Source organism: Girardinichthys multiradiatus, chromosome 19, assembly GCF_021462225.1.
Source record: "Girardinichthys multiradiatus isolate DD_20200921_A chromosome 19, DD_fGirMul_XY1, whole genome shotgun sequence".
NCBI classification, from domain to species: domain Eukaryota; kingdom Metazoa; phylum Chordata; class Actinopteri; order Cyprinodontiformes; family Goodeidae; genus Girardinichthys; species Girardinichthys multiradiatus.
The window spans coordinates 8,137,044-8,152,253 of NC_061811.1; the positions used below are offsets into that span (position 1 = coordinate 8,137,044).

The window sequence follows — 15,210 nt, forward strand, 5'->3', positions numbered from 1 at the left end:
AATATACGGAGGTCACAGAAAGAGATATAATGTGCTGGGAGAGAGTAGGTTTCTTAAGCAGTCTTCAAGTATATGAGGTTTCTGTTCTCCGCATACCCCATACGGCTGAGCTCTTTCAATATTGTGGCATTTTTTGACATCTTTTTTCCAAAACAGCCAGCACACTTGCACCCATCTAAAATTCTCCAGCGAACAGTTTGGACTGCTCAGTGGCAGCACTAGGGGGCCTTATGCATAATTTCTTTAATCCAGACATCTAAAAATTTAATTTCGACTAGTGATAATTAAGTTTGAGATATCTTGAGTTATAACTATGAATACGTTACCCTGTTACCCTTCAAATTACAAATCCAGTGACGTCATTTGAGATGCCTTGAAAGGCATTTTGATCCGTCAAAATTTGATTGTGCATATCTTGAATTGTTCTTCTTGCTAGTCAGAATGTAACTTGCCAATCCGGATAATCAAGATGTAGTTGTGACTAGCCAAGACGAAGCCGATTTTATGTTGAAACAGACTACCATAAAGGCGGAAGTTGCCACTCACAATAAGGCGGGCGCTGTGACGTATCGCTTCTCTACTGGGCAAAAAAGCCAGTGAGGTGTCTACTCCATATAATAACGCCTGTGTGTGTGTCTATATGTGTAAAGTCAGGATCCTATTGGATAAAGGCTTCTGCAGATCAGATCACTCTCAGGAAGTGTGCATCACTTTAAAGTGACGGTGACCAACGTCTGAGGTAAACAACTATTATTACCTTATTTAACATGACTTTTCACCCCAGATATGACGAAAAAACATTATTATTTTCTCAGTGCTTTCATATTTCCACAATGTAACATATTGGTGTGAACTTAAGCTCTAACTGATCCGCTCGCTGGCTGACTGTCCAGTGCATTTGTTAAAAAATCGCGCTGCTGTTCTGCAGTCCAGCCTGCCTGGAAAATCGCACACAGACTGTTTCTGCACCTCCTTTATTATTAAAGCCCGGTATGCCTGCAGCAGCTGCTGAATGTGTCCCTTCAGGAGATCCGGGAGATGAAAACTGTCCTCCGCCTGGCAGCAGTGGCAGTTCCCATGGGTGTCCTGCTGTCCCGCACCATGACGTGGATGTCCAGCGGAAAAACGCACCCAGAGCTCATCGGCAGACTGAGAGGTAGAGAAATGATGCGCAAGGCCGTGGGGGAAACTATAAGGTGTCAATGCATCTCGTCTCTCTAGTATTACAAGTATTGCTTACACATGTAGACAAATCAATAGACATGAATTCTTAATCTCTGGAGAAAAGCCGTTTTGTAAAGTAATGGGTTAGAGATGAAAGTAGAAAATGTGTTCACTCTCCATCTGGGAGTCGAACCCCGGTCTGTGACAGGATTTGGACATAAATCACCTGACGGTCTGTACACACACAGTACAGACCAAACGTTTGGACACACCTTCTCATTCAAAGAGTTTTCTTTATTTTCATGACTATGAATATTGTAGCTTCACACTGAAGGCATCAAAACTATGAATTAACACATGTGGAATTATATACTGAACAAAAAAGTGTGAAACAACTGAAAATATGTCTTATATTCTAGGTTCTTCAAAGTAGCCACCTTTTGCTTTGATTACTGCTCCACACACTCTTGGTATTCTGTTGATGAGCTTCAAGAGGTAGTCACCTGAAATGGTTTTCACTTCACAGGTGTGCCCTGTCAGGTTTAATAAGTGGGATTTCAAGCCTTATAATTGGGGTTGGGACCATCAGTTGTGTTGTGCAGGAGGTGGATACAGTACACAGCTGATAGTCCTACTGAGTAGACTGTTAGAATTTGTATTTGGCAAGAAAAAAGCAGCTAAGTAAAGAAAAACGAGTGGCCATCATTACTTTAAGAAATGAAGATCAGTCGGTCCGAACAAGTATTTTTGAATAAAATAAGATTGTAATTTTAAAGGTGCATTGTTACCTTATAACACCTGACTGTCAGTTATTTAAAAAATCGGTAGTTTATACCTTTCCTATTTTCTCATTTGCTCAGTCTGGTGTCTCTTCTTTCCCATTTCAGATCATGGGGTAATTCGGAGCGACACAGTATTTTATGCCATGCTGGGCACTGACAGAGGACTTTACTCCAGAGACTATCCTTATGCAGACTCTCCACAGACTATAGGTACTCAATTTAGTCCAACTTTTTGAACATTTACAGCTGCATCTCAGTAAATCAGAAATTAACAAAAAAGTGATTATTCCAGTTACTGGGTTTGACTGAATCACTAGAAAATTACTCAGGGGCCATCATTTATTTTCCAAATAAAAACACAATATATTATTTTAAACATGCAACATTTTAATGTAACAAAGTAGGAAAACCAATTTTTGTAGGTCCAAAAAGGCGGTTTGCCTAGAACAGTGGTTTGTGATCCTGGTCCTGGAGCCCACTGTCCTTCATGTCTTAGATGTGTCTCTGCTGCAGCACACCTGATTCGAATAACTGCATTACCTCCTCAGCAGCCATGAAGTGCTGCAGAAGCCTGTTAACCACATACTTTTTTAGGTCAGGCGTGTGGCAGGAGGGAAGCACCTGAAGCATGCAGGTCAGTGGGTCCTGAAGACCAGGGTTAAGAAAACACTGGTCTAGGCGGTGCCCCATGGCTCAGTGGTAGAGCAGGTGCACCATATGCAGAGGCTACAGTCCTCATCGCAGTTGTCCCTGGTTTGATTCCTGACCCTGGGCCAATTACTGCATGTCTTCAGCTTCTCTCTGCCCTTCTTCTTGTCGTTAGTGCCACAAAAACCTTAAAAACATTGGTCTACAAAATGTTTTTGTTTATTTCCAGCAACAAAAACGAGAACTTGCTGTAATAAGCCAAGTTTAATGAATGGCTGGATGTTTGTGGACCTACTATCACATTAAAATAAAAGCGTTGCTAACAAAATAAAAAAACCGATGTGTTGTACCTGACATTTTTCATTTAGGAAGATATAAATTTGCTATGGAAAATTTCAGCCTAAAAAATGACTAAAAGTGTCCATCAGCATCAGCTCCATTAGCTGGAGGGCCAAATTTGTAACATTCTTGAACCACAGTTCAATTCAATTCAATTCAAAAATACTTTATTAATCCCAAAGGGAAATTAAATGTCGTTGTAGCTCATATTATGAAGGTTTCCTCAAAGAGCCGTTGTAGATGCTGATGGCTGTGGGCAGGAAGGATCTCCTGTAGCGCTCCGTCTTACAGCAGATCTGAAGAAGCCTCTGACTGAAGACACTCTGTTGTTGTAGGACAGTCTCATGAAGAGGAGGCTCAGGGTTCTCCATAATGTTCTTCATTTTATGAAGAATCCTTCTTTCCACAATGATCTCCATTAGTTGAGGGCCACATAAAATTATTCCAAGGGTCCCCAGGCTGCACTTTGGACACCTCTGGATCAAAATAATAAGCAAACTCTACTCTTGGTAAACTTAATGTGCAGCTACACTTGGCTAACAACACTGTAAGTGTATGGAAACGTTCCTTGAACAGACAAAGCACAGTTATAGTAAAACATTACAGATTATGACAAAGCTAAATAAGTAGTTTGGAAAAAATAAACAGGTAAAAACAATAAATTAAATTAATTAAATAAGGGTAAATGAAATAAATTGACGCTATCTATATTGTGAAATACTTCAGCTAAATTTTCACCGTTACCTTTAATCATTTATGGTAGAGCAAAAAAGGTTCCTAAAAACTACCAGGGTGGTTGATGAGTAAATATAGTTGAAGAGATGTTACTGCTGTTGTGGTTCTGGGATTTTCCAGTCGTACACTAGAACCAAGAGTGCGGATGACCTATAATAGTATACCATGGCACACATATTTTCTGAATGTGCTTACACAGCGCAAAACACCAGGGGTTGCTGTGCATGTCATTAAGCAAGAGAAAACGTGTTTGGGGTTCAACTGGCATCAATTCTTTGTGCTAATGGCGGCGTCCAGGCCCCATTTCAAAAACCCCCACTGCTGATAAATCTGAGGTTACGTTTCATTTTTGGAATGAGTTACTGAATTATATTAACTTTTCAATGACATTCTGATTTCTTTTTACTTGTTGCAGTTTGGAACCTGCTTTTTGTTGAAAAGAAAACCGGTTTGTTACTAAACTTCCGGTTGTGCTTTGATAAGCTGATCATTGTTATAAACTTTAGTTTAGTGTCATAACTTATTAGTAAACACATGCGCACCTAACGATGAACACATTTTGCAGCAGCTCCTCCTAATGATGTTTACTTCTTACAGGCTGTAGGGCGACCATCAGTGCTCCACACATGGTAAGACAGACTCAGCTGGACTGAAAACACCCATGATGCAAAACACAGTGAAGTAGTTATTCATTTATTTACATGCAAACACAAATTGAAGCGGAAGTGTTTCTTGTTGGCTTCACTTGGCAGCATGCACATGCTTTGGAGTTGTTGAGCGACAAACTAGTTGAAGGGGCGTCTGCACTGGATGTAGGCTCAGGAAGTGGCTATCTCACCGTCTGTTTTGCAAGAATGGTACGTCTGACATACAAATTGTCAAAATTCCTATAAACTCTTAGAACCAACTGATACATTTTCCTCAGCATTAAGAGGATATACATAGAACAACTGAGTGCAACGTTTTCTTTATTTTTTTTCTTTATGAGTAGACGGGACCCAGTGGTAGAGTGGTTGGCATCGAACACATTAATGAACTTGTTCAGATGTCGATAAAAAATGTGCAAAGTGACGACCCAGAACTGCTGTCGTCTGGACGCGTAAGATTTGTGTGTGAGTCAGGGAACTTCAATATTCTGATAATTCTTAAAAATTCATAATAAAACACTGCTGCAAGTGACTGTCATAACTCCATCTGTTTACAGTTGGAGATGGAAGACATGGATATCCAGATGGAGCACCGTATGATGCCATTCATGTTGGTGCAGCTGCAGCTACTGTTCCCAAAGCTGTAAGAGAGTGTTAGATTAGCTCTTACAGATACCTATTTATAAAGATTTTTAATCATACTAAGGTCTATTTATTTATGAGTTGCCCAAGTTAAGGATATATAAACACTATAACAAGATTATATGCAATAAATCTACTACTAAAACTAAGGGATAATTTTCTGAATAAGACCTGAATGTTCAGGATATTGTCTGAGCTGATTAAAGATTTAACTTTTATCAAAATGTTTTCTCAAGGCCTAATTTTGAGTTATATCACCTAATGATTGTTTTGCAAGAAAAGTTTGAGAGACAGGGAAAAAATGAGGGATCCAACGTTTTCAGATCTTGGAAGCATTCATTTGTCCAGCACCAGAAAACCTCCTTATCAGAAGAATCAGAAAGCCTTACTGGGGTCCGGATCTTGTTTAGTCTCTTCTCAGGGAATCGGACTAGGTTACTGGACCCACCTGATGAGGGAATCTCAGCGCAACAGCTGTTTATAGCAGGCTTTGATGGTTTCCAAATTTCGATTACATCAGAACAAGACTGTATTAAAAAGAAAAAGGGCTTTTGGAGAGTCACTGAGTGGAGGGATGAATGTTTGAAGGGAAAGAAATAGGAAACTATGTAGGAACTTCACACAAAAATTAGATGAATTTAGCAAAGCTTACGGTTCATGCAAAAACATTTCCCACTGCTGAAATCTGGCAAACTAATCAGCTTTGGTTTTGATTACAAAAACTTCCAATTGTGTTTCTTGTTTGGACTCTGTATTTACTGTATCTGAGTTAGCACTGACACACCTTTGGTGCTCCTGAGCTTCCAGGGAACAACCTGTCACCTGCCTGAAAACCCAAGCATACAGTATGAGCTCTAGAGAATGTTTGGTTAAGAACATCACTAAGAAAAATGTCATCAATTTTTTTCGTTGTTGTTGTTTAAACTCAGAGAGACCCCATGGAACGTAGACAACTATTACTGTAGATATAACTATCTCCAGCGTTTTTTCTGTATTTTTCATTACATAACATAAGAACCTGAGAAAGTACAGGTCTTAACATACAACTGTTTCTGAAATGCTTTAGTGATACTTGAAAAAGTCTGCATTTAATAGCTTAGTACATTTTTAAAACTACTGTTTTAATGAAAAGAGATGCTTACATTTTAGAGTTAACACATTGGCTAATAATTAAAGCAACTTCTCATAGTTTACTTCAAGAAGCTTCCAAAATGTCTAAATTCACAAACACAGCGGCTGGTACAAGTATTCATAGCCCTTGAACCTTTCCACATATTGTCTCATTACAACCACAAACATAAATACTGTATATTACCAACACAAAGTGGTATTCAATTGTGAAATGAAACGAAAATTGTATATGATTATTTTTTTTTTTTTACAAAAAAAATCTGAAAAGGGCATTGTACACAAGTATTCATCCCCCAAGTCAATACTTTGTGGAACCATCTTTTACTGCAATTGCAGCTGCAAGTCTTCAAGGGTTTGTCTCTACCAGCTTTGCACATCTAGTGACTGAATTTTTTGCCCATTCTTCTTTGCAAAACAGCTCAAGCTCAGACAGATTAGGAGAGCCTTTGTGAACAGCAGTTTTCAGATCTTGCCACAGATTCTCGATTGGGTTTGGTACTGGACTTTGACTGGGCCTTTCTAACACATGAATATGTTTTGTTTTAAACCATTCAATTGTAGCCCTGGCTTTATGTTTAGGGTCGTTGTCCTGCTGGAAGGTGAACCTATTGCTGCCGCAGTAATGGGGATGCTGTGCTGGTCCATTGTGGTGAAGAGAGAGCTGAGCTGAAAAGCGAAGCTCTCGATTTAACGCTTGGTCTACGTTCCTACCCTCACCTATGGCCTTGAACTTTGGGTCGTGACCGAAAGAACGGGATCCCGGATACAAGCAGCTGAAATCAGCTTCCTCCATAGGTTGGCCGGGCACTCCCTTAGAGATATGGCGAGGAGCTCTTAGTAGAGCCGCTGCTCGGGAGGTGTTCCAGGCACATCCCACTGGGGACGGCCCAGGACACGCTGCAGGGAATATGACTCTCGGTTGGCCTCGGGAACACCTTGGGCTCCCCCCTAAGGAGCTTGAGGAGGTGTCCGCGGAGAGGGATGTCTGGGTGTCTATGCTGAGTCTACTACCCCCGCGACCCGGTCCCGGATAAAACGGAAGACGACTAGTACGAGTACCCCCCACTGAGGCTGTCACAGAGCAGCTGTATTTGTACTGAGATTAAATTTCACACAGGTGGACTTTATTTAGTCATTAGCAATCATCAGGCAACTTCTGAATGCAATTGGTTGCACTCAGAGTAAAAGGGGCAGAATACTTTTGCACAACGCACTTTTCAGTTTTTATTTTGTAAAAAATGTTTGAAATCATGTATAATTTTCGTTCCACTTCAGAATTGTATAGTAGTTTGTGTTGGTCTTTCACATAAAATTCCAATAAAATATATTTATGTTTGTGGCTATAATGCGACAATATGTGGAAACGTTCAAGGGGTATGAATACTTTAACAAGCCACTGTATATAGAGATGCTTGGACACACATTAAGACCACCAGACACTCTTTTTAGCATAGGACTTCATATATGAGTCGGGTCACCATTCACATGAGATAAGATAATGGCTAATCTAAGAACTTTCCAAGGATAATTACAGAGTAGTTAAAAAGGGCAAGTAAATGTGTGTGAAAGGTCATATTTGAGGCGTTCGTGGTCACAACACATTTCTTTTCTTTTACAAAAGCTCTTGGAGCAGCTGAAGCCAGGTGGGCGGTTGGTTCTTCCAGTGGGCCCAGAAGGTGGCAGTCAGGTGCTGGAACAATACGATCGGCAAAGTGATGGGACCTTCTTGAAAAGGGCGCTGATGGGAGTGGTTTACGTCCCCTTGACTGACAAGACACATCAGTGGCCAGGGTAAGAAAACTGCATCAGCTTCAAACTCTAAAGAGAGAATCTTTTTTGCGAAAGAATTTCTGAGATCATCAGCAAAAACTACAATGCTGGTGCATTATTTGCCACAGTCGACAGGTTAACAAACCCTCCTGTAACTGTAGCATCTGAACTCCACTCTACCAGGGCCTGCAATGAATTTGCTAACTTCTTCACTGAAAAAAAAACAAAAGATCAGAGGGGCAGTCAGCACATCCACATCAACTCCAGTACCAAAGTTGTCTCCAACTAGAACTGATTGTGACAAAATTTCCCATTTTCACCAAATAAACTACAAAAACTTAGAAGAAATCGTACAGCAACTAAGCTCTTCTTCCTGCTGTCTCGATGTTTTACCCACAGCTTTCCTTAAGAAAACTTCGCCTGTAATAACATCTGATTTAACACAAATAATAAACACGTCCCTTTTGTCAGGTGTTTTCCTCCAGGCCCTAAAAACAGCAATTATCAAACCTCTATTGAAAAAGAGCAACTTGGACAAGCTGCTACTACAGAACTACAAGCCTATATCAAACCTCCCCTTCATCAGTAAGATTATTGAAAAAGCTGTGTGTGTAATAAACAACAATGTAAGTTATAACTATGCAGACGACACACAGCTATACGTTACGATGTCACCAGGTGACTATGAACCCATTCAAGCGGTGGGTAAATGCTTAGAAGAAATCAATGCATGGATGGGCCAAAAGTTTCTTCAGGTGAATCAAAACAAAACTGAAGTAATAATGTTTGGACCAAAGGAAGATTGTTTAAAAGTTAGCACACAGCTTCAGTTAATACAGCTAGAAACCACCAGTCAGGTTTGAAACCTGGGTGTAGTGATGGACTCAGACCTGAACCTTCAGAGACACATAAAGACAGTAACAAGGTTGACCTTCTATCACCTAAAGAACTTCTCCAGGATTAAAGGACTAATGTCTCAGCAGGATCTTGAAAAACTAATTCATGCGTTCATCTTTAGTAGAATTGATTACTGCAACGGTGTCTTCACAGGTCTGCCTAAAAAGTCAATCAGACAGCTGCAGTTGATCCAGAACGGTGCTGCCCGCGTCCTCACTAGAACTAAGAAAGTGGAGCACATCAGCTCGGTTCTAAAGTCCCTACACTGGCTCCCTGTAGCTCAGAGAATAGACTTTAAAATACTTCTGTTAGTCTATAAATCACTGAATGGCTTATCACCAAAATACATTACAGACTTGTTGTCAGTGGATCAACCATCCAGACCTCTCAGGTCTTCTGGCTCAAATCTACTCTGTGTACCCAGAACCAGAACCAAACATGGAGAAGCAGCTTTTAGTTCTTATGCTCCACTAATCTGGAATAAACTCCCAGAAAACTCCAAAACGCTGAAACCCTACGTTGCTTTAAATCAAGATTAAAAACGTATTTATTTAGAGCGGCCTTTGACTGTGCCATCTAAACATTATTAGTTAAGTTTTAGTTAAGTCCAACTTTCCCTTCATTTTCTTATCAAACATTTTATGATTAATCTTTATTTTTTTATTATCACCTTATCATTTTAATTATTAATTTTTATTCTCTTTATTTGTTTTTGTTAATTATTTAATTACCTTTATGCCACTGTAATGTACTTTTCCTATTATATCTCTTTTTCTTTTTTTCACGTACAGCACTTTGAATAGTCTTCCTACTGAAATGTGCTATATAAATAAACTTGCCTTGCCTTAAACTGACAATGAGTGATTTACCGCCATCTGCTGTACTTTCTTCTATCTCCAGATGAACTCTGACTGCAGTGTGGTTGCTCCTACAGGAGGTGGCGATGGTGCTGCATCTCTGGGGTCCCATAGTTCTCACAGTCTTGCTGAGCTTCTGGCCGTATTAACTTATGCTCCACTTGGGTAGCACCTAGCAATGCAGAAGGAGGATCATGCTCTCTTTGTTTGGACAGATTGTCTAAAATAATAAGTGACTAAATAACATATCACTGGTCTACTGATTAACTTCTTTCCAAAGTTCTTGGATGAAGCTAACCAGTGGCATGGATGGCATGGAAGTGATTTTCAGAGGGAGAGCTTGAGAAACAGTAAATTGTAACAACTAGAAAAGCAACATACTGTAACTAAAACACTTTGCATATTAAAATAGTCTATATATTTTGCAGAATGAGTGCTTCCTACTTACTAATACTTTTTGAATAGGATAAGAAGAGAATGATGTGCCGAAAAAACTGAGACATTTTTAAACAACAGAAATATTGTAATTTTGTGTCTGTCATATTTCTTAATAAATGGCAGTAAAAATGATTAATGGTTGCAGTTTTTCTTTATATAAAACATGTAGTAACAATAATAATAATAATAATTATTATTATTATTATTATTATTATATTGAATCAATTTAGCCTGAAGTAAATTGCATATCACTGGATATGAATTTGAGATAACATATTTAGAACTTTAAAAAAATGCGCTATAATGCGTGACTGAAAATAGAACATGTAATAGAAGCAATTCAAACATTTAAACTGATTTTAATAGGACAAACATAACATCTAAACGGTATTTGGCATTCGGAAAGGTGACAGAACTACAAATGAAGATATTAATCCATAATGAACCACACTCCATACCAGTGGTGGCGGTAATGCACACCTACAGATTCTTGCCAACCGCCATTAAACACAAGAAGAAGAACTACAAATGGTTCACGTAATAAACGTCATCACTTCGCGCCCAGACTCGAGCAATGCATGTGCGTGTGTCAGCTAAAGGTTCTCTGCTGTTCCTGGTACCCCGACGTCTCGTCAGAAGGCATGTTGTGCGCTTTTCTTCATCTGCTAACATCAAGAGACCTTTGACTCGCCCTTTTATTCATCTGTGGTCTGAACGGGGAAACTTAACAATGGAGCAGTCGGACACAAACACCGGGAAACGCAAACACGACGAGCCGGACCCCCCGGAGACAGCTGGCCGGGGTAAGAGGCGAAGAGGAGCTGGAGGGAAGAAGCTCCGTCCTGGGGAGAGGTACATCCCACCGCCCCAGAAACGGAACCCGGGGGTCAGCTTCAGCCAGGACCACTTCAACGAAACGTCCTACTATGTCGAAGGCGGCCTGCGGAAAGTCTTCCCTTATTACTTTGACTTTAAAACCTACTGCAAAGGCCGGTGGGTTGGGAAGAGCCTCCAGGAAGTGTTCAAAAGCGAGTTCAGATCGGAGTCCATTGAGTACTATGAGAGTGCTGCTAAAGAGGGCCGCATCCGGCTCAACGAGACCCCTGTGGAGGATCTGTCTGTGGTGCTCAGGGTCAGTCGCTGTAATCAGAAACCGTTTTATTCACATGAATCACCTCAACATTTGCATGCACCTCCAATCTGTACTCATATACAGGTCCTTCTCAAAAAATTAGCATATTGTGATAAAGTTCATTATTTTCTATAATGTAATGATGAAAATTTAACATTCATATATTTTAGATTCATTGCACACTAACTGAAATATTTCAGGTCTTTTATTGTCTTAATACGGATGATTTTGGCATACAGCTCATGAAAACCCAAAATTCCTATCTCACAAAATTAGCATATTTCATCCGACCAATAAAAGAAAAGTGTTTTTAATACAAAAAACGTCAACCTTCAAATAATCATGTACAGTTATGCACTCAATACTTGGTCGGGAATCCTTTGGAGAAATGACTGCTTCAATGCGGCGTGGCATGGAGGCAATCAGCCTGTGGCACTGCTGAGGTCTTATGGAGGCCCAGGATGCTTCGATAGCGGCCTTTAGCTCATCCAGAGTGTTGGGTCTTGAGTCTCTCAACGTTCTCTTCACAATATCCCACAGATTCTCTATGGGGTTCAGGTCAGGAGAGTTGGCAGGCCAATTGAGCACAGTGATACCATGGTCAGTAAACCATTTACCAGTGGTTTTGGCACTGTGAGCAGGAGCCAGGTCCTGCTGAAAAATGAAATCTTCATCTCCATAAAGCTTTTCAGCAGATGGAAGCATGAAGTGCTCCAAAATCTCCTGATAGCTAGCTGCATTGACCCTGCCCTTGATAAAACACAGTGGACCAACACCAGCAGCTGACACGGCACCCCAGACCATCACTGACTGTGGGTACTTGACACTGGACTTCTGGCATTTTGGCATTTCCTTCTCCCCAGTCTTCCTCCAGACTCTGGCACCTTGATTTCCGAATGACATGCAGAATTTGCTTTCATCCGAAAAAAGTACTTTGGACCACTGAGCAACAGTCCAGTGCTGCTTCTCTGTAGCCCAGGTCTGGCGCTTCTGCCGCTGTTTCTGGTTCAAAAGTGGCTTGACCTGGGGAATGCGGCACCTGTAGCCCATTTCCTGCACACGCCTGTGCACGGTGACTCTGGATGTTTCTACTCCAGACTCAGTCCACTGCTTCCGCAGGTCCCCCAAGGTCTGGAATCGGCCCTTCTCCACAATCTTCCTCAGGGTCCGGTCACCTCTTCTCGTTGTGCAGCGTTTTCTGCCACACTTTTTCCTTCCCACAGACTTCCCACTGAGGTGCCTTGATACAGCACTCTGGGAACAGCCTATTAGTTCAGAAATTTCTTTCTGTGTCTTACCCTCTTGCTTGAGGGTGTCAATAGTGGCCTTCTGGACAGCAGTCAGGTCGGCAGTCTTACCCATGATTGGGGTTTTGAGTGATGAACCAGGCTGGGAGTTTTAAAGGCCTCAGGAATCTTTTGCAGGTGTTTAGAGTTAACTCGTTGATTCAGATGATTAGGTTCATAGCTCGCTTAGAGACCCTTTTAATGATATGCTAATTTTGTGAGATAGGAATTTTGGGTTTTCATGAGCTGTTTTGTTTGCCAAAATCATCCGTATTAAAACAATAAAAGACCTGAAATATTTCAGTTAGTGTGCAATGAATCTAAAATATATGAATGTTAAATTTTCATCATGACATTATGGAAAATAATGAACTTTATCACAATATGCTAATATTTTGAGAAGGACCTGTAGGTTCACATATCAGAGTTCACTGTCACAATGTTTTACTCCATCATTGTTTTCAGTGGACTGAACATCTTATCTGAGTGATGTCTGCATGATGAAAGCCTGCATGTTGTTCTCACTAACTTCATGTTGAATGAACTTCTGATTCCTGCTGCAGTCTACACCTCATAAATCTCCACCAAACGTCTAAAAGAGCTTTTTTTGTGAATGCGCACCAGCCTGGGGTTCTCCTTTATGTATTTTGCTATTACACTTTTTCCTTCCACTCTACTTTCCTTTATTATTTCTTGGATAAAATGCTTCTTAAACAGTCAGCTATTTTAGCACTGAGCACACCTTCACATACCGTCTGTGTGAAGGTGTGATGTATTCTAATTTTCTAAAAAACAAATTTAATTACCTGTACTCATCAAAATTAATGGAAATAAAAAATTAACACACTATGTTTAATGAATCTATATGTGTGATAATTTCAATAGATAAACACTCATCTGACCTCATTCTCCTGTTATCTGGAAGGATTATTTGTTTACCCCCATAAAAATTAGATTTTATATCTTTGTTTCAAAACGTAAAAATAGAAATAAATAGGGTACCCGCTTTGTCTGGAAAAGTCTAGAAAAAGAAAGCAGAGAATGGGAAAATATTTGTGTTTCCAGACTTTCTCCAAACATTTTTCTGAATTTTGTGTTGATTTTTATCTCCATCCATCCAAGTAGCCATCCACCCTTTATTGCAGGAATCTATCCGTCTGTCATCTGTTCATCCACCCGTTTGTCTTTCAAACCATCCATCCTTCCATCATCTGTCTAATCAACCTTGCATTTCTCCATCTTTCTTCATAGTTTGCTGTTTTTTAGGTGTCATATTTAAATCCTAAAGCTACACAAAGTAACTGGAGAAGTATGAAATTGTTAAGTTATTTTCCCCCTGACTCTGCAGAACAACGACCACATGAGGAACACCGTGCACCGCCACGAGCCTCCTGTAATCGGCACGCCTCTGAAGATCCTGGTGGACGATGGGGAAGTTCTGGTGGTCGACAAGCCGGCCTCTATCCCCGTCCATCCCTGCGGCCGTTTCCGCCACAACACTGTGATTTTCATCCTGGGTAAAGAGCACGGCATCTCCGAGCTCCACACCGTCCACAGGCTGGACAGACTCACCTCCGGAGTTCTGCTGTTTGCCAGAACGCTTGAGACCTCCAAGAAACTGGACCAGATGGTGAGAGAAAGACAGGTATGTTTAGGATGGGATTTAAATAAAGCTTCTGTGAGCTATTCCCCACATTAACTTTGATTTTTCCTTGTTTTAGCTTGAGAAGGAGTATGTGTGTCGAGTAGAGGGGGAGTTTCCTGAGGGCAAGCTGATCTGTGAGGAACCCATCCTGGTCGTCTCTTTTAAAATTGGCCTCTGCCGAGTCGACCCAAAGGGAAAGGAGTGCAGAACCGTGTTCCAGAGGCTCAGCTTTAATGGAAAAACCAGCGTAGTCCGTTGTTTACCCCTCACTGGCCGCACCCACCAGATCAGGGTCCACCTTCAGTACTTGGGCTTTCCGATCCTCAACGATCCCATCTATGGCTCCCACGCCTGGGGTCCTCACAGGGGCAAGGGAGGGCTCACAGGGAAAAGTGACGAGGAACTGCTGCAGGCCTTAGTGGAAGAACATCGCTCTCAGGAAGATTTACACCTGCTGGCTTTTATGGATGACTGCATCAGGGTCACAAAGGAAGCAGCGAAGGTTGAGGAAACGGACGTTGAAGCAGATAAAAGTGGGAAAGGTTTTCCAGCACAAGCAGAGGATTGCTCCGAGAAAGAAAACTCCAACAAGGCCTCATCAGAAGAACCTCCGAGTCTTGAATCAACTGTAGCCAACTCTGCTCAGAAAGCTTCTCCAGGGATCCAAGACCACCTGTGTAGTGAGTGTAAGCTGGTGCGGCCCGACCCCACCAAGAAGGAGCTCATCATGTATCTCCACGCTTTACGCTACAAAGGACCTGATTTTGAATATTCAGCAGAGTCACCCGACTGGGCCAAAGAGGACTGGGTGGAGACAGATTTCAGCTGACCTGATCTAGTCCCCCTTTTATTTAGTCTTTAACCACAAACCCTCGGTTTTATTTTCTGGGTTCTGATTGAGTTTTTTTTCCCACCTTTAACACTTAGATTTTTTTAAGACGTTGCTCTAAAATGCCTCACGGGTTTAAGTCTGTAACGTTTTACTTTGAGGAACTGTTTGCATTTAAATGTCCTCTTTGAAGGCCAGAATCTGGCTGGAGGAAATCTGAGCAGTCTGAAATAAATCTGTGAAATCAATAAGTAAGTCTGCTAGAAAA

At 41.0% G+C, this 15,210-nt stretch overlaps 2 protein-coding genes across 5 annotated transcripts; both read left to right on the forward strand.

Annotated features, from left to right (window-relative positions):
• The first annotated feature begins 633 nt into the window (after nucleotides 1-633).
• pcmtl (l-isoaspartyl protein carboxyl methyltransferase, like) lies at nucleotides 634-10,182 on the forward strand. 3 transcript variants are annotated; one of them, XM_047345773.1, is made up of 9 exons: nucleotides 634-739; nucleotides 1,027-1,156; nucleotides 2,052-2,156; nucleotides 4,266-4,297; nucleotides 4,421-4,525; nucleotides 4,660-4,780; nucleotides 4,873-4,958; nucleotides 7,710-7,879; nucleotides 9,656-10,182. In XM_047345773.1, the coding sequence occupies exons 2-9, from the start codon at nucleotides 1,039-1,041 to the stop codon at nucleotides 9,657-9,659; spliced, it is 741 nt and encodes a 246-aa protein (XP_047201729.1). In that variant the 5' UTR covers nucleotides 634-739; nucleotides 1,027-1,038; the 3' UTR covers nucleotides 9,660-10,182. The 3 variants fall into 3 exon arrangements, with proteins under 3 accessions (XP_047201729.1, XP_047201727.1, XP_047201728.1); XM_047345771.1 differs by having other exon boundaries at nucleotides 644-739; nucleotides 1,003-1,156; XM_047345772.1 differs by having other exon boundaries at nucleotides 654-739; nucleotides 1,006-1,156.
• A 394-nt stretch (nucleotides 10,183-10,576) lies between these two features.
• Nucleotides 10,577-15,197, forward strand: rpusd2 (RNA pseudouridine synthase domain containing 2). 2 transcript variants are annotated; one of them, XM_047392978.1, is made up of 3 exons: nucleotides 10,577-11,182; nucleotides 13,817-14,098; nucleotides 14,190-15,197. In XM_047392978.1, exons 1-3 carry the CDS (start codon nucleotides 10,625-10,627, stop codon nucleotides 14,940-14,942), a joined length of 1,593 nt encoding a protein of 530 aa, XP_047248934.1. In that variant the 5' UTR covers nucleotides 10,577-10,624; the 3' UTR covers nucleotides 14,943-15,197. The 2 variants fall into 2 exon arrangements, with proteins under 2 accessions (XP_047248934.1, XP_047248933.1); XM_047392977.1 differs by having other exon boundaries at nucleotides 10,579-11,182; nucleotides 13,817-14,113.
• Nucleotides 15,198-15,210: the final 13 nt, after the last annotated feature.